Source organism: Haliotis asinina, chromosome 9 (assembly GCF_037392515.1).
Source record: "Haliotis asinina isolate JCU_RB_2024 chromosome 9, JCU_Hal_asi_v2, whole genome shotgun sequence".
In the NCBI taxonomy this organism is placed as follows: Eukaryota; Metazoa; Mollusca; class Gastropoda; order Lepetellida; family Haliotidae; genus Haliotis; species Haliotis asinina.
Window position 1 is genome coordinate 29,184,754 of NC_090288.1, and position 27,582 is coordinate 29,212,335.

General features: G+C 38.4%; 1 protein-coding gene across 1 annotated transcript in view; it reads right to left on the reverse strand.

The window, feature by feature from the left end:
- Positions 1-3,807: 3,807 nt before the first annotated feature.
- Positions 3,808-27,582, reverse strand: part of LOC137296324 (uncharacterized) — a 35,113-nt gene continuing 11,338 nt past the window's right edge. Inside the window, exons 6-19 of the mRNA XM_067828095.1 lie at positions 27,075-27,339; positions 25,985-26,040; positions 25,168-25,296; positions 24,124-24,238; positions 22,992-23,243; positions 22,563-22,699; positions 21,866-21,927; positions 21,518-21,669; positions 20,837-20,932; positions 20,116-20,374; positions 18,952-19,057; positions 18,509-18,656; positions 17,398-18,078; positions 3,808-4,478 (exon numbers count right to left, since the gene is read on the reverse strand). Of these exons, the coding sequence (XP_067684196.1) occupies positions 3,985-4,478; positions 17,398-18,078; positions 18,509-18,656; positions 18,952-19,057; positions 20,116-20,374; positions 20,837-20,932; positions 21,518-21,669; positions 21,866-21,927; positions 22,563-22,699; positions 22,992-23,243; positions 24,124-24,238; positions 25,168-25,296; positions 25,985-26,040; positions 27,075-27,339 (2,952 nt within the window). The 3' untranslated portion in view covers positions 3,808-3,984. The remainder of the gene's footprint in view (positions 4,479-17,397; positions 18,079-18,508; positions 18,657-18,951; positions 19,058-20,115; positions 20,375-20,836; positions 20,933-21,517; positions 21,670-21,865; positions 21,928-22,562; positions 22,700-22,991; positions 23,244-24,123; positions 24,239-25,167; positions 25,297-25,984; positions 26,041-27,074; positions 27,340-27,582) is intronic.

Consider the following 27,582-nt stretch of genomic DNA (forward strand, 5'->3'; position numbering starts at 1 on the left):
TATTCAGTCAGCAGTGTTCACTGGGGCCTGTTGTAATAACCATGGTAACTCGAGATGCTGCTTACAGTCTGTTCCCAAAATGTTTGTGCCTATGTGCAAAAATTTGGGTGCCATTATAAGAAAACCTTAATCTTTGTATAATAATAAAATATAAGCTGATCTTACTGACCAGGTAAAACACTGACACAAGTTTGGGACTAGTGGCTAATGCAGGAGAATGTAACTGAGGTCATATAGTGCACTAATCTAGTAGTGCACTAATCTTATCACTAAATGTGACATACGTTGTTTGTGTCAGACTCAGCCCTTTGTATTAGATAACTGAGTTGTGATTTCACAATGTTGTTTGTGATTTGGTCATGTGTGACGTTTGTTTGCAAAACATATGAATAATCATTTGAATGCCTCAGATTAGATTTGGAAATCAACATGTAAATTTGATTTAAATTAGATGTTCCTTGACATTTTGGCAAGATAAATATTCCTGTATTTGAAATACCTGTCATATATATAAAAGGATTTATCAAAAACTTGGCAACCAAATTGAATTAGAAGTTCCTACCCATTTACAACACTAACTTGTGATCTTTATGAACTGGTTGACAAAGGACAATATACATGGGTAAAGCAAATTGGAATCCATCGTCTATACTTCATGGGTCAGTTTGTGCTACATGTTCCTGTTACCTGTGAATCACATTTGACTCTTCTAGTGCTGATGTGTCTATCTGTGGCCAGCTAGCTAATGAAATGTGACTGGATAGTCATCAGCTGTGTCCTCAGTACATGACGTTGAAGCTTTGTTTTGATACAGCAAGAATGTCACATGACGCCAAGGATTGAATGAGTTTAGTTTTATGCCACACTCAGCATTATTCCAGCTACAATTTGGAGGTTTGTAAATAATTGAGTCTAGACCAGACAATCCAGTGATCAACATCATGAGCATCGATATATATACACAGTTGGGATATGATGTGTCAAAAAAGTCTGTGAGTCTGACCACCTGATCCTGCTAGTTGCCTTTTTTGACAAGCATTAATTGCTGAAGACCAATTCTAACCCATATCTTCTCTGGTCTGATGCCAGAACATTTGTGTCATCTAATATGAGAGCTCATTGGTCCAATACTCCTTGAAATTCCTCGCTTTAAGATGGCCACCTCTTGTTTTACTGACATGAAAAGGTGACTACACAAATGAGTTGTATGTGCGAGGAGAAATGTCATGTATACAAACCCTTTTAGTACTGACGATGATGAAACCAACTGCAGCACATTTTAAGTACAAATGGCAACATTGCATAGAAATTTCAAAAATCAATCATCAAGACATTATAGGTTCCAAATCAACCATGTTACAGCAACATTGTGAACTAATTAATATTCAACACACATCAGCAGAATTTCCAGCAAGATGCTGACACAACTGGCCTATATAATTATTCAGACAGGTATTGACAACAACTAGTCATCCATCAGCATCTACACTGGATCATTTCACCTTAGGTCTCTGATCCTGAATATACTGAGGTTCAACGGGTTTTTTTTTGAAATTATGAAATTATTTTGAAAGCTTGCTTAGTATAATCGTAAATGAAAATCACACAGCAATGCCACTATCACCATAAACAACACCCACAACAGTCATTCGTAATTATTAAATCTGAATTTTCAAAGTACTCAGAATGCTTTGTCAGTTTAAAAAAACATGTTTAAGTTTGCTTGTATGAAATGCATTTTGAGAATGTCCTCCTTTCAACTCGATTCCATCCCTCCACTTACAACTACACGCATCTGTTGACTAACATGCAGATGGCAAGAGATTTCATTTTCATAAAAATACCTAAGCTTTTGTCAATCACAGACTTACATATCATTCCTAAACTGAAAGTAGAAAATAGCAGCACAGACAAGCAATAATATCCATAAATGTAATAAGTCTATAAATTAGAATATTTGGCACTTAAAACACCATTCATCATTAAATCCAGCATAACATGTTTTTTCTATATTTTCCATTGCATTCTTATGGCAAGAAGGTTAAACTGGCTTTCCATCTAATTTCTTACATAAAGATTTTGTGACAGTTTCAGAGCTTGAATATGTGCATAACAAGGCCAAGAAATGGCTCGCTTTTAGAGGCTTTCAGGTAATTATATTGTCCTTTCGAATGAAGAACAAGCCGTTGGCCTGGGTATTTTTCATCAAATTGTCCTTAACTACAGTTTCAATCATTCTCATTCTATTGACTTGATTATGATAGTCGTATTTCTGCAGCTACTTAAAAGAACTAAATCTGGATACATGCAAATAAGATGAGCTTCTATAACCTTTCATCAAATCAGATTGTGTGGAAGTTGTTGAAGTCTCAAAATTACCTTAATGCCATGATTGTATTATTCTCTTATACAGACTTAAGATAATCACAGCACTAAATTACTTCATGAATGTATGGTCTAATGATATCCTATCTGGCATCAAACTTTGATTCAGTTATGTGGGCAACTGTCGGCTGTTGGAAAGAAATGCTTAACTGTTGGGTAAAATAACCCAATAAACTCTTGTCCATAAACAATATATTACTGACATGATTCTACTTGATCTCTGCTTGGAAGTAAGGGTTGTCAAAGACTACAAAACTAAATTTGAAAACATCATTATTAAATAAAAAATGAATGTGAATACATGTCACTGTAATGTATAGTGTTAACAGAAAACCAGAAAAGTATTAACAGAAAACTAGAACATGTCAATCAGAGTCTGTTTCTGTGGAGACACATCTCCTGAGCACAGCAGTAGCAGAGTTTTGTAATCAAACTGAATGGGATGATATTGTAACCAGAATGATGATAATGATACAATACTGAGGTTCAAGCGTTGACACTTTGACAAATATTTGTTTATACACCATATATTTGGCAAAATTGTCACATCCATTGATTAATATGAGCATCTTCCTGAAAAATTAGGCACAACACTTAAATTTCTTACATTCAATTCATTCATACACTAAATTAAATGCATTCAAAACGCCATTGTATAACTCCCATAAGCTGAATTATGGATACTTACTGTGTTATTTTGTTGATAAAGTCAAAAAGTGATTAAATGCTTTCATCAAAAGAAATTAGGCACAACATTTAAATTTCTCATACTCGATTCATAGTCTGAATTAACCAAAATCAAACCACCATTGTATAACTATCTAAAGCTGAATTACAGAGACTTGGTCTTGTTTCAGGGGTTCAGGAAAAAGTGATAAAATGCTTCAATTTTAAAGAATCAAATCTAAATTAAAACTAAATGTAAAATGTAGGTCCGGTTATTCCTGAATAGTGCTGCATGTCTGACACTTTTGATGTAAGGGTGGATCAATACTCCTGTATAATAAATCACTGCAACAAATGTTTGTCAGTAACATATCAATAACACGTCAACAGTGATCTTCATAGCTAATCGAAGAGAATGAAAGTAATGTACAATGATGTATGTACAAACCCAGAAAAAAACACCCACTACAATGATATATACAATAACATGTCTCTCTATTAACGTTACTACAACAATAACAACATGTCACTCAAAAAAACCCCATAGAAGTAACACCGAGATCTCCCACTATTCCATAGTATATATACACATGTTATATGATTGAGCATACATCAGGTGGGCACTGACAAGGGTCTCAGGCTTCAACAACATTTCAAACTGAGGACAGATTAAGTACTTTTATAGGAATTAATAATTTTTGTTAATTAGAAAAAAATACATATTCAACCATCCTTTCATAAACATTACTTTGAGAACTTAAAAGCACTGGCAAGGAAGTTCCTGTCAATTACAGTAACTGAAGATAAGTAACTGGCCAAGAAAACTGAGTTTAGTGAGTACTTGTTCTTGGCTGTGAAGGTTTCGCTTGCCTCTTCATCAGTAATGGACAAACGGAAAAAGACGAGGTTTGTGAGATCAGAGTAACACCTTCGTCACCGACAGTAGCTCTGGGATACAATCGATAGAGGGTTATCGATCTGTGAAGTATCAATATAAACTGTGTTTTGGAGCATACTTGTATCATGACTTGGTGCCATTCGGCGCCCTATGTACCTGCGTACCAACTTCGGAAGTGGATTAGCTTGTAGTGACAACGGCATTGGACGCTTGATTCCACCATCAGTGTATTTCAACAAAACTTTCTCCATTTTCATGTTCCTGAGGCCAGTATTACTACTGCCTCTGCCCTTGGTTTGGGGGATGAAGGATGCACTTGGAGGTCGGGGGTGTTTGTACCCACTGCTGGGACGGAATGGCGTAGCAGCAAATCGTGCACTCCGAGCACGTCCATACGCCATGGTAACGATAACGCTGTCTTGTCGACATCGGCAGTTAGGGTTGGCGTTATCGAGATGTAAGTTCATTCCACCCCCACACTCACTACAAGTTCGGCCCCATGTGCCGTCGATTAATGCATCTACACAACCTGTTAATAGAGGAAAACAGTTAGGAGTTAGTCTGGAGCAAGCCAAGAAATATTAAAGCAGTAATAGGCATCAAGCATGATTATATTGTCACACTTCACTCAACAATTCTACACACAACATCTATATACTGGCATTATTCAGTCACTAATAACATGATTAAAAGCACACACGTAACCTCGTATTATTCTCATTTACATTGAACAGCAATGCATCTGAAGTTCACAGTTCCACAGTTGCCATTTTCTTTCATTCGGGTATCAGGAACCAAAACATATCCAAACGAGGAAACAAGCATGTGTATAAGAATAATCACAATAAACATTTTATGCACACATATTCATACATATATGAACAAAATGAAACAGAAAATATTCATCACTATATATACATATAACTATGAGTATTGAATGTTTTACATTAACCACCTGAAGAGACGTTGAATAGCAAAAGATCTTGAGATATAAAGGAGTTTTTGCAAGAAGAAATCACTGGACTAATCTTCTATATATCTATTACTTAAACACCTGCAGAAATCACTTATTTACATATATAATTACAAATAAACATAAGCTAAACAAAATAAACATGTTCAACCATTAAAAACAATAGATTCATTATAAAATGCATAGTTGATAAAAAATATGTTAGAAAGCATCGTTTTGAAGCACAATACATGTTTAGTACTTGCACTCTGTGTAAGCCTGTGTGTACAGGAGAGGATTGTACCATGCTGTTATTTACAACATTCGTTAATGTCACAGCAAAATCATTCAGGACTGTGAAATGATCTGACATAACAAGGCTTCAATGAACCTGTATTCTGATATATATTGATATCCACGCAGAACAAACCATGTGCTGGTTCAGGGTTGTATATGCTGTAGGCAAGATAAGTAGACAAGTTCCATATCATTCCCATACTCTGGACAAGAACTACATTACGTTGAAATTGAACAGATTTCTATGAGATCTCCTGCATTTTGTTCTTAGGTCACTTACATTTTAGCAACTTTTGCAAACCTGATGAATCTTATTTTCAACCTAGATGTCATCCTACTGTCACTGAAGTCATACTATTTTCATGTTATGTTCATATCTCCAAAAAGCAGAGTGGACACTTTTCATCATAGTACATTGTCCTTATAATTAGATTTCTAGTTATTCATTTATTCCTACTAGAAAGTCAATCTCAGTAAACTTAGTTTCAGCACTTTTCGTTACACTCCAATACTGAGTCTAACAAAACCTAGTAGGAGGTTATGTCAGGTAACCTTTGAGACTGACCAATCAGAATGCAGCCTACCAAATCACGAAAATGGACATTCACACATACTGTTCATACCCGAATGATTCTGAATGCTATTTTCCATATGATTGCTACCAGGTAATGCACAAGGAGCATGTTGCAATACTGTCAACAGTGAGTAAACCCTCTTCGCGATTTGCTAAGTTGTGTTCTAAATGGTTACTTTCTATGGTTACCTGACGCGACCTCCTGCTAGGTTTTGTTAGACTCAGTAGTGGAGTGTAAAGAAAAGTACTGAGACTATGTTTACTTAGACTGACTAGAAAGTGAAATCATGTAGACATGTTTGTATGTCTGACAGCTACCCTGCTTCATTCACATCACATGTTTAGGACTTCTGACATAATGCAGTATAGATGAAACAAGAAAATCACTACAAAATCCAAATGTTAGAATCCTACCAAGATGCCCCCAGATTAAAGTGTCTGTGTATATTTGTGACGTACATGCTTTCTAAGATGGTTAAATAACTTATCAGGAACACTCTACCTAGTTATACCCTAGCATTTGGTGGTTACTGAGACAACAACACACAAATACTGAAAATATTCATATCTATCTGATGCGTTTCGAAAGGTTTTCTCATTTCTGAAATACGGCAGATCTGGTGAACCAAACAGGGCCTTTAACAACTCAAAAAACCTATTCCTTTTCAGTCCTTACAATTATCTATATCTCATAAATAGATATCAAACTTTACTTTTGATTTATCCTTTGCACTTTTGGAATTATGAATCATCATTTATTTAAAATTCAATTGTGGGTATTTTCTACTGATATTTTTTCTAGTTAATACTTAATTAGGTTAAGAACAGAAACAAATATATCTCTACTCCATGAGGAGCACTAATAAGATGAAATTCTGCAAGATGTATCAACAAGATCATGAAACAGAGTTAGACAACACACGTTAAATGATGATGAGAATGCATGATGTGCAAGAAAAAGACACATACAAAAAACAACACTAAAACAGACATCTCTTGACACCTAAAAATTCATAAAAAAGTAGGATTAAAATCCATGTAACATCATGTCCATCTTAATCCACACATTCACATTACTGTGTAATTCTATATGAAATATGTGCAGCTGTGTCTATACTCTATCTGACCTGCCAAAGCTAGGATGAGAAACTCATCAGTATAACCAATAAATGAAATCAGTGATGGCTGTTTAGCTGCTGCAGGTGTAGAACTTCAGCATGCAGTCTAAAGCAGTGAACATCCATCAGTGTGGCAGGAGGTGGTGCAACAGTTATATAATGCAAGTGTTTACGATACTGGTAATATGTACGATAATCACCTTCTATTTCGAATGTACTTTCTTTCGTTTCTAATGGAAAAAAAAGACAAGATAACTAAATTCTTATTTACTTCATAGAAACTTTAAACTCTACCAATGCTACTACAAGATATCAATAATTGGGGTCCCATTCCACTAACTGATCTTTGTTAACACCAATGTTAGCTAATTATGCCAATTTTACAACTGTCTTAGCTAAAACTTACACCCGTTCCACTATCTGATCTTAGGCCAATTGTAGCCAGTCCTGATCCTACGATCTGATCCTAGCTGAGATTGAGACTCTTTCATGTGAGAGATAGAAATTGCGAGGCATGAGCTACGTCCCTTTGCATAGCCTGGCAGCTGATGGAATTGAATTCCAGAAATAACATATTAATGATCACTGATATCGGTTTTTCATGAAACCACTAATGATAATTCTCATATGTTGTCGATGAACCTTGAATCAGTTGGCATGTTTGCGAAAATACACTTACACCAAAAATGTAGATACATCTTTGCTCACAAGGACGCTGAAGTGCGCTTTATGCAATACTGGATAGTGTTTACAAAATCATGTTTCGCGAAGGCCGGTATTGAGACACCTATTACATTATGTATATTTCATAGTCATCTGTGACCACTGCATCACTGAATTCCCCAATTATACAACGAAACATTCCAATTTTACACTGTGTAGCAGTTACTGATATTTTCTGAAATCCAGCCATCTATTCATTGTTTTGAATAGCTCAATAACTTAAGAATATCTATGGAAAGAGCATCATAGCAAAATATATGGAATCAAAAGCAGACACAAAGCAATGATTTGATAATTCAAAAGAATTTCTGAGTTTCCGAGCAGCGTGATGCCATGACAGACACAAAATTACCCCGAACAACAATGGTAATTATCATCATTTCTGGCTTCTCCTCTTACTTACAATCAAAACAATAAACATATATTACAATAAAGACAGTGAGATTCATTCTGATTACTTACATCTCATATTTATGTACAAATGATACTTGTATCAAGGGAAGAATCCTCGCAAAATCCTGTTCACCTTTGTCAGCGAAGCTGCCATTTTGTAAGAAATTGGTCATCGGTAGTGATGTCATATGTCAACATTGTTGCACATATTTGGCAATTTCTTCGAGGTGAAGCTCGGCTGAACAACAGAAAACAATTGCCCCATCCTTCTGATTACACTTTTAGTATTTTGTCACTATTATGATGTATATTTTGCATATCATTTGGATATTTTTTCATAAACCTAATTTCAGTATCTACATTTAGCCTCACTCAATATCATATCATAATATTTACATAGGCAACTGACACATTTAGTGCAGTACATACTCACTCTTCTCCCTCACGTACAATAAGGAAAGTTGCCATTTATGTTTCTCCATAATTGATTTTTGGACATGAGTAACTTAGACTTTGGATCTTAACTTTGCGATTGACTTGGGTAAGACTGGCTTGTGGAACGGTATGTCGATCGTAATGTCACACTAAGATTAGGATTTTAGGGGTTTACGACTGGCGTAGGGCCAAGATTGGTTAGTGGAATGGGACCAAGCTGATTATTTCATGATAAACATGAAAGGAAGAGGTAGGTCATCACCATTTCTGAGTAGTATATTTGTGTTATTGAAAGTTTTCATTATATTTTTGGCATGTTCAATTTACTACCAGATGATGAAACTACGATGACTTAGTGAATTTAGGTTTACACCGCTTTTAGCAATATTCCAGCACTATCACAGCAAGCAATGCCAGAAATGGGCTTCCTACATACAGCCCATGTAGGAAATCGAACATGAGTCTTAGAGTGAAACTTTTAACCACAGGTTAACCCACCAACCCAATAAAACTACAGAGAAATGAGGGTGAGTGAGATAATTATGTTTAACACTGGCTTAAACAGTATTATTAATCTGTCATGTTGTGTCAGCTCAATCTGTGCGGAACTGTCACAGACCATGGGCTTAGGCTACCACTGACAAAACGGCAGCAGCATTTTCATGGCACTGATAAAGGATCATCATCCGGGAATTCAACCCCAGACTACATAATCCTGTCACACCTAATGGGCGTAAACTTTGCACAGAATACCATCACAGAATCCAGGCAGTCTGTCACTTCCTTTCCCTTTAAATGTATATTTTGATAACACTGTTAGAGAAAAGTACATCATGTTGCCAACTATCATGATATACAATGATATATATATGTATACAGTTATACAATAATATACAGTGGACACAGATAACGAAGATAAGGCACATAGCTGAACAAAGACAGCATGCAGATATAGCTGACAAAGTTGTAAATCAAAAACATCGTCTCCAATCTACTGGTATCTAAAATGTGGAATTGCAAACAAATCAACACTATGGAGGAGAAAAATGAATAAATTATTCTGCAAATAAACAAAAGTTTTAATAATGTTCCTGCACATGTTTCACTATTTCATAATAATAGGTTTATTAGACATACATTGATATTAAATTCTGGGAGTAAATTCTGACAAGCTATCCATACAGCTTTTATTGATTCTTGTGAGTAGATATAGATATTAATCAGAATTTTAAAAAACTGATTAATGTTATCAAGTTTAGAATTTTAAATAAAGAGTTTGAAAGGGAGGTTGTAGCAACACATGATAAAATACATGGATGTTTCAGATACTTATAGTGGTTGTGAAACATGTGCTACACTGTGACATGTCAAGCGTTCACTTGCTGATTGACAATGGAACTGTTGTCTGAAGAGCTCTTGGCCAGTGAACAGTTGACATGTGAACATGCTGTAGGAAGATAGTATCTCTACATGATGCCAGAGAGAGAGGATGCAGCAGGGTGGGGGCTGGGTGGATCAGGGTGGGGGCATATGGGTAGGTGATATTCTTGGATGAACATCTAAATGCTACAATTCAACATAGCAAACAAACCTGGAGCTGTAAATGTCAAACTTTGAAAGTTTCAAATGAATCTGGATTGGATCTGGTGTTTTAATATGCAAACACTACAAAAAAACAAATCTGACATTTCTTCATATGTCAGTCATAAATAACTGACTACCCACAACCAGGAATGTTAATTTCCATTCAGAACTAAGATCTACAAAATTTACAAATTCAATAATCATGCAAATATGGAAATGAATGAGTTTGACACGGCAACATGTTTGTGTCTGTAGATTTGTGCACTTAGTGGATGGATGTGCGACAAGACCAGAAACAAATATATGAACAAGTTTTGTCTCGGGTTAGGTACGTGTTGGTTGGTGCATGTGCAATGCATGCCTTGGTATTAGTAGAACAGGTAGATTAAGCTATCACCTACTAATCTATTCACCTTTGAAAAAATGATCAAATTTTCAAAACCAAAATACAAATACATTTAAAAATGTTAACACAGTACTAAAGTTTTAGTCTAAAAATTTGAAAGATTAGCCAAAGAAGATTATGAATTATATATATCAACTGTAGACTGTTGATTCTACGATAAGGAAGTATTCATAGAATAATTATATAATTAATATGATAATCATATAAAAGAGTATTCATATGATTATATATATGATAATTCAAAAGCATATAAGTGAAGCAGGCTGTTAGCAATAACCAAGACTCCCGGAAATTTTATACGAGGCTGTTGACTTAGAGATACGAAGCAGAAGAATGTAAAAGGCATGCCTTGCACATGCTGTAAAAGGGTGCTACCTGGTGCTGACAAACTGACCAAGACCTTGACCCTGATCAGACAGGGTCAGCTGTGCTTGTTAAAGATAGGGACCTTAATGAGAGGAAGTTTGCGCACCACAGTGTACGGCGACGATTTGCTGGTCATTGTCAATTTGATTGGTCCAAGTTTTGGCCGAGCCTGGCCATGTTTCCTACGGCGCTTTTTACCTTTCGGGAAACAAAGAGAAATAATACATGAGTCGACATAATGAGCTAGTACGTTGTTGGAGATGGAACACAGCACAACACAAGACACAATGTGGCCAGCTCACAAAGAGGCTGGCTACTGTGAGAATGAGGCTGATGGTCACATGACATGAGACATCCATGACTACAGTTATGATGGATGAAGGTTAGTGGATTATTGTTATAACCGTGACTTGTTATTTCAAACCATGTTATTCAAGTTGGTAGTTAACAGTTTTGTGTCAAGTGTCTATATTTTTCATGGTGTATATGTATAGCCATTTCCACATTGAAAATAAATAAATATATAAATAAATATATACTGTACATATGTATAGTTTAAAGGATAATGTATAAAAGAAAGCTAGCTTAACAACATCTAGGATCACAGTCAGTACTAGTTATCACAGCTTGTTGCTATGGATATTTTGGAAACAGGATCCATCATTCTTATAGGCAATGAGTGTACATGGCTCTAATAACACAAACCATCATCTTGACTTCCTTAGTGAACAGCATTGGACAGATATGATGCTAAACTACAATAAAAAAAGCATAACTGGGAACAATCATAGTCCAAGCTATGATCTAATATGAACAAATCAGGAAACAGCTATTCACATAAAATCAAATTCATAACTTTGCCCATATTTAACAGAAAACCTGTAACATTACAAAGGATTCCACTGTCAAACCTGAAAGCGACACAGTGGGAGAAACTGAGATCCATCCCCTGCAAAGGCGATCCCTCTTTCAATCTCCTGTAATTCTGGGTAATAACAACCTTTGCCCTATTCATTGCTATATACATTCGGTACTCTCATTAGTCTCAATATACCAAGCAAGGGCTTGTATGCAGGACACCATGGTCCAGGTTGTGCATTCTGTAGCTGACAACTAGCTGCACTGAGCTCTCAGTGAGAAACTCTGCCACAGTTCTCATTTCAACACAGACATGAGAAGTTTGGTATCCACTTCAATGTTAGACATACATCCCCACTCCACCATCCCCAACTATTCAGGGTATTGTATCTACATTCCGTTACGGTAAACACTGCATACCCATTGCCACTATAACTTTGTTGGGGTATTTTCTTTGTTCATGCAGCACTCAGCAATGTTACCGCGCTGTATAGCGGTAATCTGTAAACAACTGAATCTGGACCAGACAATCCAGTGATGAACAGCATGATCGTCAGTCAATGCAACTAGGATACAATGACATGTCAGCCTAGTCCTGTCCACCCAGCCCTTTAAGTCACCTCTCCTGACAAACATGAGTTTGACCAATTGTAACCCAAATTATTGTCATATCCTCTGTGTTATCCCCCAGCCTGGCAGTACCTTCACACACGGTATCATTCTTGATAGTAATTTCATTAGACATCATTCCTCACGGAAGCTATGGAATTCTCGATAATCTCCAAGGTATACGTTCCAATAAATCTCCACTAGTACCCTGGACGCATCTAGGGCTAGGCCTGATAATTGTATTACCCCCCTTTGCTGGCTTTATATCCAATGAGGTGTCTACACTGGCAGGTTGAGCATACCAATCACAAGGCTTCTATCATAACTTATTTCCGCTTCTTTTGTCTAACCGATTAAACTTGGCAACACATTTTTATTGTAGAAGTAATGAAAGCAAGCAAACATTTGAGGCTGCAGCTGCTATCTTTATTGACAGTGGCAAGCTCAGCTGCAACAGCTACTATGAGATGGCGGAGTCAGCAAAGGGAGGTAAATATAATTACTGGGGCGAGCCAGGGTAGTAGAGGAGATTTATAGGAACATATACCCTGAAGATCATTGAGGATGAAGCTATGGTGGCTAATGGGGTTTCATCGAAATAGAATGGAAAATAAACATCCAAGGTTTGTCAAGGATGATACCATTACATGTACTATAGGTAGTCGAAAAGAATGTCTTTCATATGAAAGTTGGTCTTGAAAGTTATAAATCATTCCCCAGATTACTAAACTTCGCGTATTGTGTTGAAAGTGAAGGGAGTTTCTCCTGAGAACTGGTTGTCATTGACAGCGTGGCAAAGTCATGCTGGGTCACCAGTGGGAGGTGCTACTACAGGTTGAGAGGGTGGGGAGGGGAGAGCAGAGACAATGAAACCTGATAATCTTATTACATTATCTCCAACAGACATTTTCACTGGATTAAAACTTTTAGTTTTGACTTGCATGCTACTCAGTAAATTTGTTTCATAAAATAGTTACAAGAAACTGTTTCACGATTTTCTGCATCAATTACCTGTCTGTTTTTCAGCAGACCAAAAATGTTTTCGCATGTATCCATATACATGCAGTAAGATGAAATTTGTCCACATGTAAAAATTGTAAAAACATGTATTAGAATATGTTTGAACACTGTCAGTTATTGTCTGTGAAAAAAGGACAAGAGTAAATTCATCCACGACAGAGTTAAGAGTTAAGTTAAAATTCACAGTGGAAAATTGTAGAATCTACATTCCATGTGAAAAAGTCTTATTGGTGGTTGTTGGAACTTGGGCACAGCTGTCTGTGTACTTCTATAAGCAGTCCATAAGCAAATTGTCTAACATGTCAACAAGCTTCAAACGTCATTTCCTTGGTGTTCATAAAGTTTGATACTTTTGACACTCTAATGCTGACGACACATCTACTTAAGCTAGTCTGGTTCAAATATGTCAGAATATTATGGATGAGTTGTAAGCAGATCTCATGTTAGCAGCAGGTTACGACTCTTTGTAACTTAGACTGACTGAAAATTAGGCTAAACATCTGGGCTTATGGTAGTTAATGTCTATGATTGTGTATGGTACATAAATATTTAATGTTGGCCAATAAAAACAACCATTAGTGATCTCAACTGGTTTGCAAAATAAAAACCCTAAAACTACTTTCCCATGATTGTCTTAGACGACTTAACAGTGAGAGAGAGAGAGTTTGGTTTAATGTCATTCTGAACATCATTCCAGTTACTCATGTCATATCAGCTTAATGTGAGATGAAATAATGAAGTGATGACGGTCTCAAGACGATTATCACTTTAGTGAACTAATAAGCATGCCAGAAACCAAGAAACATAAGACTGGATCAAAGTTTGAATCCCCAATCTTAGACTCCTGTCTTGCCCAAGGGACACAACTCTACACAGCAGCAGCCTTAGGTGACAGCACTGCCTATGCTCCCAGCTGGCTTAACAATGAAGCAGGACATGGTATACAGATTTGAATCTACATCCGTTACAGACATCCTGACTATGTGGTAATTTCAGGCTATAGTATAACTATATTGTATAATTGTCTGATTAAGAACCAAAACCTTAAAAAGCCATATGACGTCACCCTCTATGCCAGCAAGTTCTGGCTTCACAGTACTCCGCATCTCATAAAACAATGGCATTGATTGTTGTATGAGATACAGACTACTGTGTGGGACTACAATGGTGCTGATTGTGGTATACAATCATTCAGGTAACATGCAGGTGAAACTTATTCTGTTTCTCCAATCTCTAGTTCTAATCATAAACTTAGCATAACTTAATAATTAAATAAATATGATAACCATTAGTAAAAATAGATGGCTGAATTAAGAAGAAGGATAAAGGATCAAAATAAATCTTTGGTATTCATGATAATTCTAATGATAACTATTCATGGAATGTAAAATATTTGAATAAATAGTCCATGTACACTTAATACTGTAAGATCATGTGGAAAATACACACTGGTAAATAATGCCTGGTGTAAAAATTTACCCTTTCAAATCCCCACGGTATGTGTAAGGATACACAAAATAATGCAAGTAAACTTGTGCATTTTGGCAGTCATCAAGTACAAATAATGCATATCCAGTTGCAGCTGCACAGTGGGAACATAACGTACAACCATATATTACTGTAGACAAGCCAAATTTAGAGGACCCAAAAGAGCAGTTTGTAGAAGGGATTCGGGTTATCTATGAGACACAATTTGACAGAGGTATTTTTCAGGTCGTCAGTGCCCTGTCAGGATGTCACCTTACAGGTTAGTGGTAAACCTGTCTGGAAGTTTATGATGATTACAGACACTTTGTTATAAATGATCAATAAAATACATATCGAAGTATACAGTTTCATTATTTCAAAATATTTTGCTCTTAGTCATTATTGTTTATACACAATAATAAAATAAAAAGTTCTAATCCTGTCCAGTCACGATTTGCAAAATGACATGTGCCAATCCGATCAGCTGTTTCTTGTCACTTCACATACAGTGATTGCTTCCTGTTGTTTTGTAATGCCACACAAATGATACACAAGTACTGTTAATAATGGACCCGATTGCTATTGTTTTGTTGTTTGCACATGCACTTTCAAGAAATGGGAGATTATCAGAATATGGGCATAATTGCTTTTCATTTGTAACATGTCATTATATCCCTCAGTTGAGAGCCATAACATGGCGAAATATCCCTTCACCCTTTTATATTTTCATTTTTACATAATCAGAAGATTAGTTTAAAAAGATTTCTAAAATTATATGTATGGTTGTCTTATTTCCCCATATCCGTGGCTTTCTGCTTGGTGACGGGATACAACAGGGGCAAATACCACCGTTTTTGAAGCAGAATCTAGGACCTTATGAGTCAGGTAATATTAGGACCTCATGTTTCAGAAATCATTTGGACCTGGCTTCACTCAGCAATATTCCCGCTAGAAGAAGGTGGACTGTAATTATTTGAGTCCAGACCAAACAATCCAGAGATCAACTTCATGAGCATCGATCTACATAAATGGGATAAATGACACATCAGTCAAGTCAGTGAGTCTGACCACCCGATCCCATTGTCAAGCATGGGTTGCTGAAGACCAATTTTAATGTGGATCTCCATGGGTCTAAGGAACTTTTAAGTCAGTTGCACAAATCTGGAGCAAGTAATTTCTTCTCTTTTCTGTTCTCAACTAGCCTGAGTCATTGGCCACAATCTCCACAAACACTACACCTCACAATCTCAAAAACACAACCCAAATCAAAAACTGATAAACCCACTGATGTCACAATCTCTTATTCAACTTACCAGCATAATTGCAAAACAACATTTTCAAAGTGGGTTTTGCACATAAGGTTAAAGCTAATAGGAAATACAAATCTATATTAGTGGAGTGACAAAAAATAAATAATTGTGAGTCTATTATATGATTAGCCCTGAATTACAAGTGTTATAATTATGTTCTACTTGTATTCATGGATGACATAACTGACACAATATCAGTGTCATAAGGACAGTCACATTTAGGGCTTGGTACCAAAGCCAGATACCTATCATTAATAGTCTACTGTGATATAGTATCATGTCTCAAACCATCGCTGCATCTACTGCAACAGCTTCAGCATCAACATAGTCAACAACTACATCACATCGATACACTTATACCCATGACATGGTTGTTGACGATTGGCACTACATAAGCAGTCAGTCTTGACTCAGTGTTAGCACACATATAACTCACAAGATGTTAAGGACCAGCTGATTCCTATCATGTCTTGACACTTTACTTATAGTTATATGAAGAATTCAGTTAGTCCATATCTTCTTTAAGGAGTAGAATATAGCAGCTAAAGATGTGTAAAGTGTTATATTTCTCTATCTACTGTACTATATTCTTCACCACTCTAAGAAGCATGTGCTACAAACAATCTTCAGTTCTCAAATACATCTTTATACTCATATCTCTTAAGAATCCAACATGAGGCAGAAGGAAAAAATGCTAGAAAAAAAATCACAAGTCATCTGCTAATCACTAAGGGGGTTTACAAATTTCAGCCCCAAACCACAGTAACTTGATCCTAAGCAGAAGATCCAAAGATTCTGATGAGAAAAATTTGAGAACTGAAGAGGAACCTGCATTTTTTTCTCAGTTCATGTCACCATGTGTACTGGTATCCCAATCTAGGCAGAATTCAGTTGAATAGTATCAAAAATGGTAATCTGAAATTCTCAAGGTTCACCATTTTTCAATAATACACAACAGTTTCTACAACGATGTTCTCCATGATATCATGAACTGAACTGGCAAGCTGGCACGAAGCTTACACTATGCAGAACTATGTGAAGGGGTTGACCCAGAACATACTCCGCTACGAGCTCTCAATGCCCCCTAGTGGCAACCCTGGTCGGTAAATATGCTCCGATGAGCTGGAGAGGTAGCTGTATCGCAGACGAGGGGGCGCCACCAGGTCATCCCCGCTGGGCGATCGGTATGCTACGTTGAGACTGGCGTACGGTACTTGTGGGAACGTGATGGTAACTTGAGGCTGAACGAAGCGTTCAAACCTCGGCCTATTCACTTTGTTAACCCTTTTTTTTATCTTATGACATGGTTGGAAGGACTTGGACTTTAACTCATTACCTTTGACGGCTCCACTGGATTTCATTGTCTTTAAGTCTGTGGATTCCACATTGTTAACAGATACAGTAGCCTTGTTCTGTCTGTCCAGAACTGTGGGTGGGATCGTGTAGTTGTTAGACACAGACGTCCGTGACACTATCCGCCGAGTTGTCAGTCCTGCCAGATATGGAGTCTGAGAGCACACTTTCGGATGTGATGGTGGTTGAGGATGAATCTTTATTGGGTGATGACTGTCAAAATATTCTGACTTTTTACTTTCTGATTTCGATACCATTTCAACTGAAGATTTGTGACTTGAGTCCTGAGATACTGGCTCTGACTTGGTAGAAGGTCCCTTAGTATTGCTAGCCTCAGAACTGCTGGCTTTGGAAGAACCTCCTGTGGATTTCCCACCCTCACCACTTGACTTCCCTGCTGCTGGCACTGAGTTACCTCCCCCTGACTTCTTAGTTTCGCCCACCTTCTCATTGGACACACTTTGTCGGACACTATTCCGCGGAGTAAAATAAGGTTCTCCTGGAACAGTAACTTCAGGTCTTCGTAGTCCTGGTTTGCGAATGGCTTGGCCATCTACACTGAGATTGATGCCGATGTATGGTGGCACTGTAACTAATGGCTGCTTGTATGCAAGCTCAAAACGACCAATATCACAGTTTCTGTCGTATTTCCTATCTACCGCAACTGAAAGAAAAGACATACTATTGATGATTGACTTCAAGACACGTTACCTATCAGTCAGACATGACACCTGCACCCAGTTTCATCTTAGCTCTTTAGGGAGTATGTAAAATATGGGAGTCTGTGAAAATAGGTTGGAGGAAAGAGAATAGGAAGCACAGGATTGATACCATTGCCACAAGAATAATTCTCATCAACATTTTGCATTTTCATATATTTGTCTTAAGTTCAAATTCATGGAGCACAATTCACAGAACCCCAAGGAATGTGTTGCCAAATTACGTTCAACTGTTTCTAGTTCATGTTTGAAGGTCAAACAGCCAGCATTTACACCAAACAAACATGTCAGTATATTTCATGAAATTGTATCTCATGCTGCTGTCAAAAAGGTGGGAAAGGACAACATCAGATGATGCCGTTCATGAAGCTGCACCTTTGATGGTGTCCTCAAGGACGTTGGCACAGAGTCGGGCTGTGATAGGAGTGCTGGCCTCCATGCTTGGTGAGGAGTTGATCTCAATCAGTAGGGGCTGGCAGTCCTCTGTCAGCATGAAGTCAGCACCATACAACTCAAACGATGCCTGAAACAATGTCATAAACAGAGATTGTTAGCTTCATGGTCTATCATACACGCTGTTCCTTGTTTTCGACATTTGTGGTATGGTTTCAATATTCAAATTTCACCATATCTGTTCTAAGACTCGCCACTAAATTCATGCACTCACCTGTATCTAGAGCTCACCTTATCTACTCTGAGAATCATTCCATGTGTTCTTGGAAACCTCTTGTGTGCTGGTACTGCTCCCAAGTCACCCAATGTGTTCCTTGACTCACCCTTATATTTTTGGACTAAAACTCCTGTACTCTGAGACTCACCTTCCTGTACTCTATGATATCCTGAGTCACCAGGAGGGCACAGATTAGGGCTTTCTTCATCCCCGGGTAGATGATGTCCTCCCATGCCGTAGCCTGGTTCCGAGTCCTGGAACACATGCAGGTCATGTCACACACCTGGTTATATGTGTGCGTAGATATGTCTGAGAAAAATTAAGCATAGTTAGATGCCAGTGATTATTTACCACATCCTCGATATTTTCAGCCAGGGTATACGTTTTGATATCTCTCCACTATACCCTGGATGCATCTATGGCACAGTTCAATAAATTTATTACCTCCCTTGGCAGGCTTTTTATCCAATCAGGTGTCTACGCTGGGAAGTTGAGTGAACCAATAACAACTTACTTTTGCTCTTTAAATTATCTAACCAATATAAACTTGGCAAAACAAACCATGCAGAGGTTCTCTGAAAGGGGCAGATGGAATTTTTGCATACACTTTTTAAACATTTCGGATCTATAAATTTGTCTGTATGATTTCCCCCAAATCTGAGTCGCACTGCGAGCAAACCTTTGCAGTTGCGACCGCTATCTTTGTTGACACTGGCAAGCTCAGTTATAATGGCGGCCTAGCTGATTGGCTACTGTGAGAATGAGGAGCCAGGAAAGGGAGGTAATAAAATTATTGGGCTGACCCATAGATGGCTCCAGGGTATAGTGGAAACTTATTGGAACGTATGCTCTGGTGATATCGAGGATGCATCTACCAGGGTGGATGGTTGTCAGTGCTTTGTGATACATAGAAGCACTGACAATAACTCCTGTGTTTAGACATGCCCTTTCAAAGGGGTATGGATGTAAGACAGCTACTAACTCAGCTGTGGAGCAGATTTTTGTTTAAAATATCTCAGGAAAGCACTATGAAAGTAGCCCTTTGTAGTGTCATGTCAAAATCCTTATTGTAAGTAAGGTCTTATGCCACAATTAGCAATAATCTAGCAATATGACGACTTGGGACTCCAGAAATAGGCTTCAAATACTGTACAAATGGCGGAATTTGAACCCAGGTCGTCTGGGTGATGAGTGAACTCTTTAACCACTATAGCACCCCACTGACCCAACAATTCAGCACAGAGAAACAGTTGCTGTCACTAAGGTTGCTGTGGACCTAGTCTCAAGTTTAGGCTGGCTATAAACTATATACTTGAGATATTCCTGGAAGTCCTCATGGGTCCACATGTTGTCACTTGGTAGCTTGTTGGAGCGAGGTCCATTCTTCTTGTGCTTCTGTATGGCATTGTTGGAGAGATGGATGGCCTCGTTGAAGTCATCCAACGTGTACTGCTGGGAACAGAAGCGCAGGTAGCTGTCCTGGTAAAACCAGAGGGTCAGAGGATTCCAGTCAGTTACCAGGAACCACTGGCGAATGTCAAACTTGGTGTTGTAGATCAGCAGAGGGCGTTCTGAAACAACATGCATGTTAGCAGTGGGCCATAACAGAAATATTGTATGGTGGTTTGTTGTTTGATGCCGCACACAGCAGTGTTCCCACTATAAGGTGGCGGTCTGTAAATAAATGAGTCTGGACCAGGCAATCCAGTGATCAACAGAATGAGCAGCAATCTATACAATTAGGAAACAATGACGTGTCAGTGAGCTGAGGACTTCATAGGTCATTGCAGAAATATAGGAGTCTGCATCAGCCATTAGCAGATGGGACTCACTCCTCAAAGTCAATCAAAAGTGAAAAACATGTCTCTGAACACACTCCGGAGCAATGCCACTAAATGATAATTCATATCATTCAGCTACTTTGTATATCATGTTACCAGAAATGTTACGTTTATAACAAAATATTTACATAAGATTGCATATAATTATGTGGCACTGTGTCACATGTTGTTTGCAGAGAGTGGTGTGCTCACCTATATACTTCTGTACAACAAACTTGCTGTCCTTCCGTACAACCTGGGAGTTGACCAGCTTCAACATGTCCTCAAGTCTGTCATAGCATATGATGCCTGCAAACAGAGTTGTTGTCTCCCTTTGTACACAAACCAGACAGTCATCATCAGTACGTGTTTACAGCAAAGACTGATGATGCAATAGGAAAAGAGCACAACATTTGGTAATTATATTATTATATCACATGTGACTAAATCATAGAGTTTGTGGGGTTTTTTTTCAATAAGTCCAAAGACACTGTTTCACAAGAAGCACAAATGCATTGCATGCATTGTAGAAATTGCAAAACCAGGAAGTCTACATGAGTATGCAAAGGAACAGGTCCCATGTATTGTAGACTTATCCTGGCTGCAGTAAATGAGAGACCATAATTTAGGGTTGCTTGTAGCAATATTACAACAACATCATCGTGGGGAATACCTGAAATGAGCTTTACATGTTGTTGCCATGTTGGGAATGAAGCCAGATGCATGATGAATGAATGAATGCTTTAAACCACCAGGCTTCTCCATAGCCCCAGCTCCAGTGATATGGCAGCAAAGGTACAACTAAATTTCCTGCAAACTTAGGGTCTATTTCAGTATCCATGAAAGTACCACCGTAAGTATTTGTAGTCATCTCCATGAGATGCTGCTGCCTACCTCTCCCTCGAGACTTGGCTCCAGGTTTGACAATCCACACGTTCCGGGCACCGTCCATCTCAAACTGGGGCCATTTTGTCTTCAATCTGTTGAGAAGACTCTCACACTGGCCAAGGATGTTTTGAGCCACTGACTGTATGAATCCCTCATCACTGAAACAAAACACCAGCAGTTACTGTATTGGCAACATCACAGAAAAGGTCATATTATCTTTGTTCCTCGCGAATAATAAAGATAGGGCCAGTCAATCCAGTGGTTGACTGTTTGAGCATTGATCAGTGGCATTGTGTTGGAGAATAAGCAAGCACTGTTGAGCTGATATGCAATTAACATGTGTCAATCACTCACTGTGCCAGGTGGTAGTAGTGCTGAATCAGCTGATCCCATTGGCTTTCTGTCAGAGTCATGGGCTGCAAGAACATGGAACACAATACAGAAAATATTGTTCAGGGATATAATAACTGTCAGAAGCAAATGTCTAGATTTCTCTGTCAAAGCTAAACCCGAATTAGAAATAAGAAACCATACATCACATTCTAGTGAGAGAGCAAGGTTTAATACCACCTATAGCAATATTCCAGCAATATCATGGTGGGTAACACCTAAAATGGGCTTCACACATTGTTCCCATGTGTGGAATGGAACCTGGGTCTTCAGATGGATGGCCACTCTAGTACCCAACATCTCATTCTATGATATGACACACTTATTCTGTGACCTTCTGTTGCAACCATCAAAATCAACTGTTTTTTTCAGGGCAGCAATTAAAACTCAGTCCATGAGAAGTCCTTTCTTAAAAAAATGGATATTTGAATATTTTCAACATTTCTTGACTAATTATTAAGACATGGCAGTAATACAAAGACATGGTAGTGTTAATTCATATTAAGTCATTATACATGCTAACATAAATTTCAAAGCCAAACCCAAACTGAAGTTTCCTTATTAAACATGTGGGTTTCCTACGGGAAAGGACAAACGTCTGAAAGACTTTGGATTAGATTGATCATAATTCACTGTTAACAAAGGAAGAGAGTAAACTCACATCATGCTGGACATCGATATCATCATGGTCCTTGGAGGCCAGGAACTGCTCACATCTATACATAGCCTGTTCCAGAACTCGCAAGGGCACCTGCACCTTCTTCTTGGGCTTCTTCCCTCTGGGGGTGACTGATGGGGCTACAAGGAGACACAGAGATGTAAGGGGACAGCCAGGGTGTAAACAACAGCAATACTGGTTTGTTAGTATAGTAGTGTAACATATAATGCTGAGCATAAGCTTACTTAGATTGTAAACCAGAGACTGATCACATTCCGATCGTTATTATAGCACTACCTTTATCAGGTAAAGTCCAGGTAAAATAACCCTTCAACTGTGTGACTCCTGTTCCACCCTGCCCTTCAAGATGCTGCTTGTTGCAGTAGCTCATATGTACAAAGCAGTTTATGATGTTACTCTAAACTATCTTACGTTTTGATGACTCTGAAGAATCTTTAGGTGCTTCTTTGTCCTTCTCTGTCTGTTTGAACCCCTCCACTTTCTGTGTGTGAACACACTTGTTGCTGGAGGTGGAGTTGGCTACAGATCGGGTACACTCTGGGTTAGTACATGTAGGAGAGGTGGGTGCGTCCTCCCCCGTGTCTGTGGATTGTAGGCCACCGTCCATGTTCTGACTGACCACGATCTTGATGATGTTCATACACGCTGTCAGCCGGTAGTCATCTAAGACAGGAGGAACATATGACTTGAGTCATGATGGTAACTCTGAGTCAATGTAAATGCTTTCAGCTGTCTCCTTATTAAGATTAACTGACAGACTGGCGAATCATGAATATGAAAGGTACCTATTCCTATGGCATTACAAGCCAGTACCTGTTCCTACAGCATAACAAGATAGTACCTATTACTACAGCATTACAAGATAGTACCTATTACTACAGCATTACAAGATAGTACCTATTACTACAGCATTACAAGATAGTACCTATTACTACAGCATTACAAGACAGTACCTATTACTACAGCATTACAGGACAGTACCTATTACTACAGCATTACAAGACAGTACCTATTACTACAGCATTACAAGATAGTACCTATAAAACAGTACTTATACCTGCAGCACTAAAACCCAGTGCTTATACCTACAGCACTATAACCCATTGCTTATGCCTAGAGCACTTTAATCTCGTGCGTATACCTACAGCACTATAACCCCATGCTTATACCTACGGCATTGTAACCCAATACCTAGCTTCAGCATTGCAACCCAGTACTTATACCTACAGCACCATAACCCAGTACTTATACCTACAGCACCATAACCCAGTACTTATACCTACAGCAGTACTTATACCTACAGCACCATAACCCAGTACATATACCTACAGCACTATAACCCAGTGCTTACACCTACAGCACTATAACCCCATGCTTATACCTACAGCATTGTAACCCAGTACCTAGCTTCAGCATTGCAACCCAGTACTTACACCTACAGCATTATAACCCATTGCTTATACCTATAAAATTGTAACCCAGTACCTATAGCTACTTCTTCAGCATCATAACCCTGTTTTTATTCATACAACCAAATACCTACCTATGAATGCTGCCTTGTCCTCCTCTTGGCTGAGACGATAGCATCGGGGAAAGAACATATCAGGGTCTGCATTTTCAAACCATGGTACATTCTTCATGTTGACACACAAACCAACCTACAACAGACATACAGTCATGAAGCCTGTGAAGGCAAAATTAATCCATGACAAAATGATTCACTTGATTTAAGATACCAGTTTTAATCATTTGTCTATTATGATTTAGTAGCATATGTTTTTAAATAAACTTTCTCTGAACATGCTACATGCAAAAAGCGTTTCCGTTTTAGTAACCAGCGAAACTCGTGAGGCCAGTTATCATCAAACCGGTAGACTCTTTTCTTATCACTGCAATAGGTTGAATCTTTTCTGCAATCACTGTTATTATTAATGTCATCAGTTGCTTCCTCACTTTCGTGAGCCTTACATTTCAGCGAATGAGCTTGTCCCCTACAAAAAAAGATGACAGTGTTGTATCTTTTCAAGTTGCCGTTTGACATGTACTTTGAAAGCCAGTCGTAACCACTCGTATCTTTCTGCTAGACTGAGTAGACAGAAGTTGTTGCGAATTGCTTTCTCAGGCAATCAGAATCATGGAACATCGGCATGTCAAGGTTACTTTGGGGACTTCTGTATATAGCACAGATCAGAGGGATCTGACGAGACCAAAACGTCAGATGTTTTTATTGCTCAGTGCTTTTTCAACATATAACTACCACCATTACTCTAGTAGCATATGCAACTAACTGCATATGATTTTTACCACTGTACTGAACTGAACTCGTTTGCGATTACTGATACAGGGTATATTTTATCGGTAAAATACGAGTAATTACCGGTAAATGGAAACACTGCCAACCTTGCAGTAATGATTGCCCCTGGAGGCTTACCTTGGTGGTGAATGATCCAGCCTTGCAGTAATGGTTGCCCCTGGAGGCTTACCTTAGTGGTGAATGATCCAGCCTTGCAGTAATGATTGCCCCTGGAGGCTTACCTTGGTGGTGAATGATCCAGCCTTGCAGTAATGATTGCCCCTGGAGGCTTACCTTGGTGGTGAATGATCCAGCCTTGCAGTAATGGTTGACCATCTGCTCCTTTGTCAGGAAGCGGTAGTCTATCACATCTCTCTTCAAGACCCAGATGAAGGACGGGTTCACATTGCGAACCATTCTTGACTGCAAACCACAGAGTTAACATGAGAAAGCATTGAATAATGTCACAAATAGGCATGTCTGTATGCCAGAAAGACTGCTGACTCATCCTTGGGAACACATTACCTAAACAGCTTTCATCACCGAATATATACCACAGTGATGACAGTGCCATATTTAGAGTTACACTCAGAAAAGTACACATTCCAGAGCTCTTGGAGGTTGAGCCCAAGTCGGGATTTGACCCCACACAGAGTCAGTGATCTAACCCAGTAAGGCACTATGGCTTCCACAACATGGAAGTCTGGCAACAGGTAGTCCAGGTATATAGGTATTTTGTGTGTAACTCTGAAGCATGTAAATAGGTTAAATGGGTTAAGGCTACCAACACACATTGTCTTTGAGAAACTGTCAAAATTCACATAGATATGTGCAATATTTTGGAAAATCTCAGAAAATCGCAGTAGCATTTTGAGGGAGTTTGAGTGCCTTCATTCATCTGATCCTACATCATCACAGTCAGTAATATTCCAGTTCCTGAACAATGGTTTATAACAATCAAATCTTAGTCTGACAAACCAGTGGTTCATATTGCAAGCAACACACCACTCCGTGAGGTCATGATGATATGCAATCAACCATGTCATTAAGAATGACTGACCAATCCCATTCTAACCCACAGGACAACGTCAGGTCATGGTGACCTACTCACCATGATGCCATACAAGCCATCTTCCTCCTCCCATGGTGGTATCTTCGGATGGTCACCTGAAGTAATAAATTCATGCACTAATTATAACATATTTCTTTATTCTTGTGGAACAATCATCATCATTAACATACAATATTCTTGCCAAAAAAACTTCAACAATAATTCCAAACTCTGAAAAAAACAATGATAAAGAGGATGTACAAGTTAATTAATTCAAAGAGTCGTGATTCTTTATTAACAGATTATTTTATCCAGACCAAGTATTTATATTTGGGGTGAACATTTCTAAAATTTATCACTAAACAGGCCACAACAATCCTGTCCTGATTGAAAATATAAACTTCATGGTTCATAATATCTTGAAACTCATACATATAATTCTATGCATGTTAAACAGTATATGTGTGGTGTTTGTTCTTTAACACATTCAACAATATTCTAGCCATATGGCTGTGGTCTGCAGGCAATTAAGTCCGGATGAGATAACCCAGTGATAGACAGCATTTGGGATACAATAACATGGGACTGGTTCTCATCAAGCTCTAGCAATGGAGATTAAACTGTAGGCTCTCAACATAGGCTCTCAACATTTGGTCTATGTGTCTTGGACCAACATTACTAAGATTATAGCTGAAATAGCCACTACTGGACCATGATGGAGTATCGATCTAAACACCTGGGATGAGATGACATGTATCATCAAAGTCAGTGAGTTTAGTTTTATGCCACACTCAGCAATATTCCAACAATATAGCAGTGGTCAGTAAATACTCTGGACCAGACAATCCAGTGATCAACAGACTGAGCATTGATTTACTCAGGATACAATGACACGTGTCAACCAAGTCAGCAAGCCAGTCCACCTGATCCCATTAGTTGCCTCTTACAACAAGCATGGTTTACTGGAGATCGATTCAAACCAGGATCTTAATGGGTTCATCCTAGTCAGCAAACCTGACCACATGGCCCTGTTTGTCACCTCTAACGTCAAGCATGGATTGTTGAAAAACAATTCTAGCCAGTACCCTCACTGAGGCTAAATATGTCGTTCTACCGTATATTCTCAGAGTTTTAACAAACATTTACTAACCACCATCATCATCGTCATCATTGTCATCATCATTATCATCATCATCATCATTGCCATCAGTATTGTCATTGCCATCAGTGGCACCGCCGCCATCATCATCGTCATCATCACTATCATCATCGTCATCAGATGTTCTCTTCTGTTTCGACTTTTTAGCCTTTGTCCCTGGCCCTGGTATCCGGTAGAACTTCTCCACCCAGCCCCTGCGCCGCAGACTCTGTCTGATGACAGAGTAGCCGCCCTGGATGGTGAACACCTTACGGTACTGAAACAACATGGCCATAGGCTACAGATAACATGGTAACATTTTCATATAGTTGTGTCCAATTTGCAAAATAATCACATCATGTTGGAAAATGACATAGAGGACATCTTTGTATAATATAAGGTAAAAAACTTTGACAATAATACAAAATACAAGAATCTGTATCAAAACGTTGCATCGCCTATGATATAGACATTCATCCATAAAGTTTGTCCTTATCTGATTCTCAAGCTTCTACACATG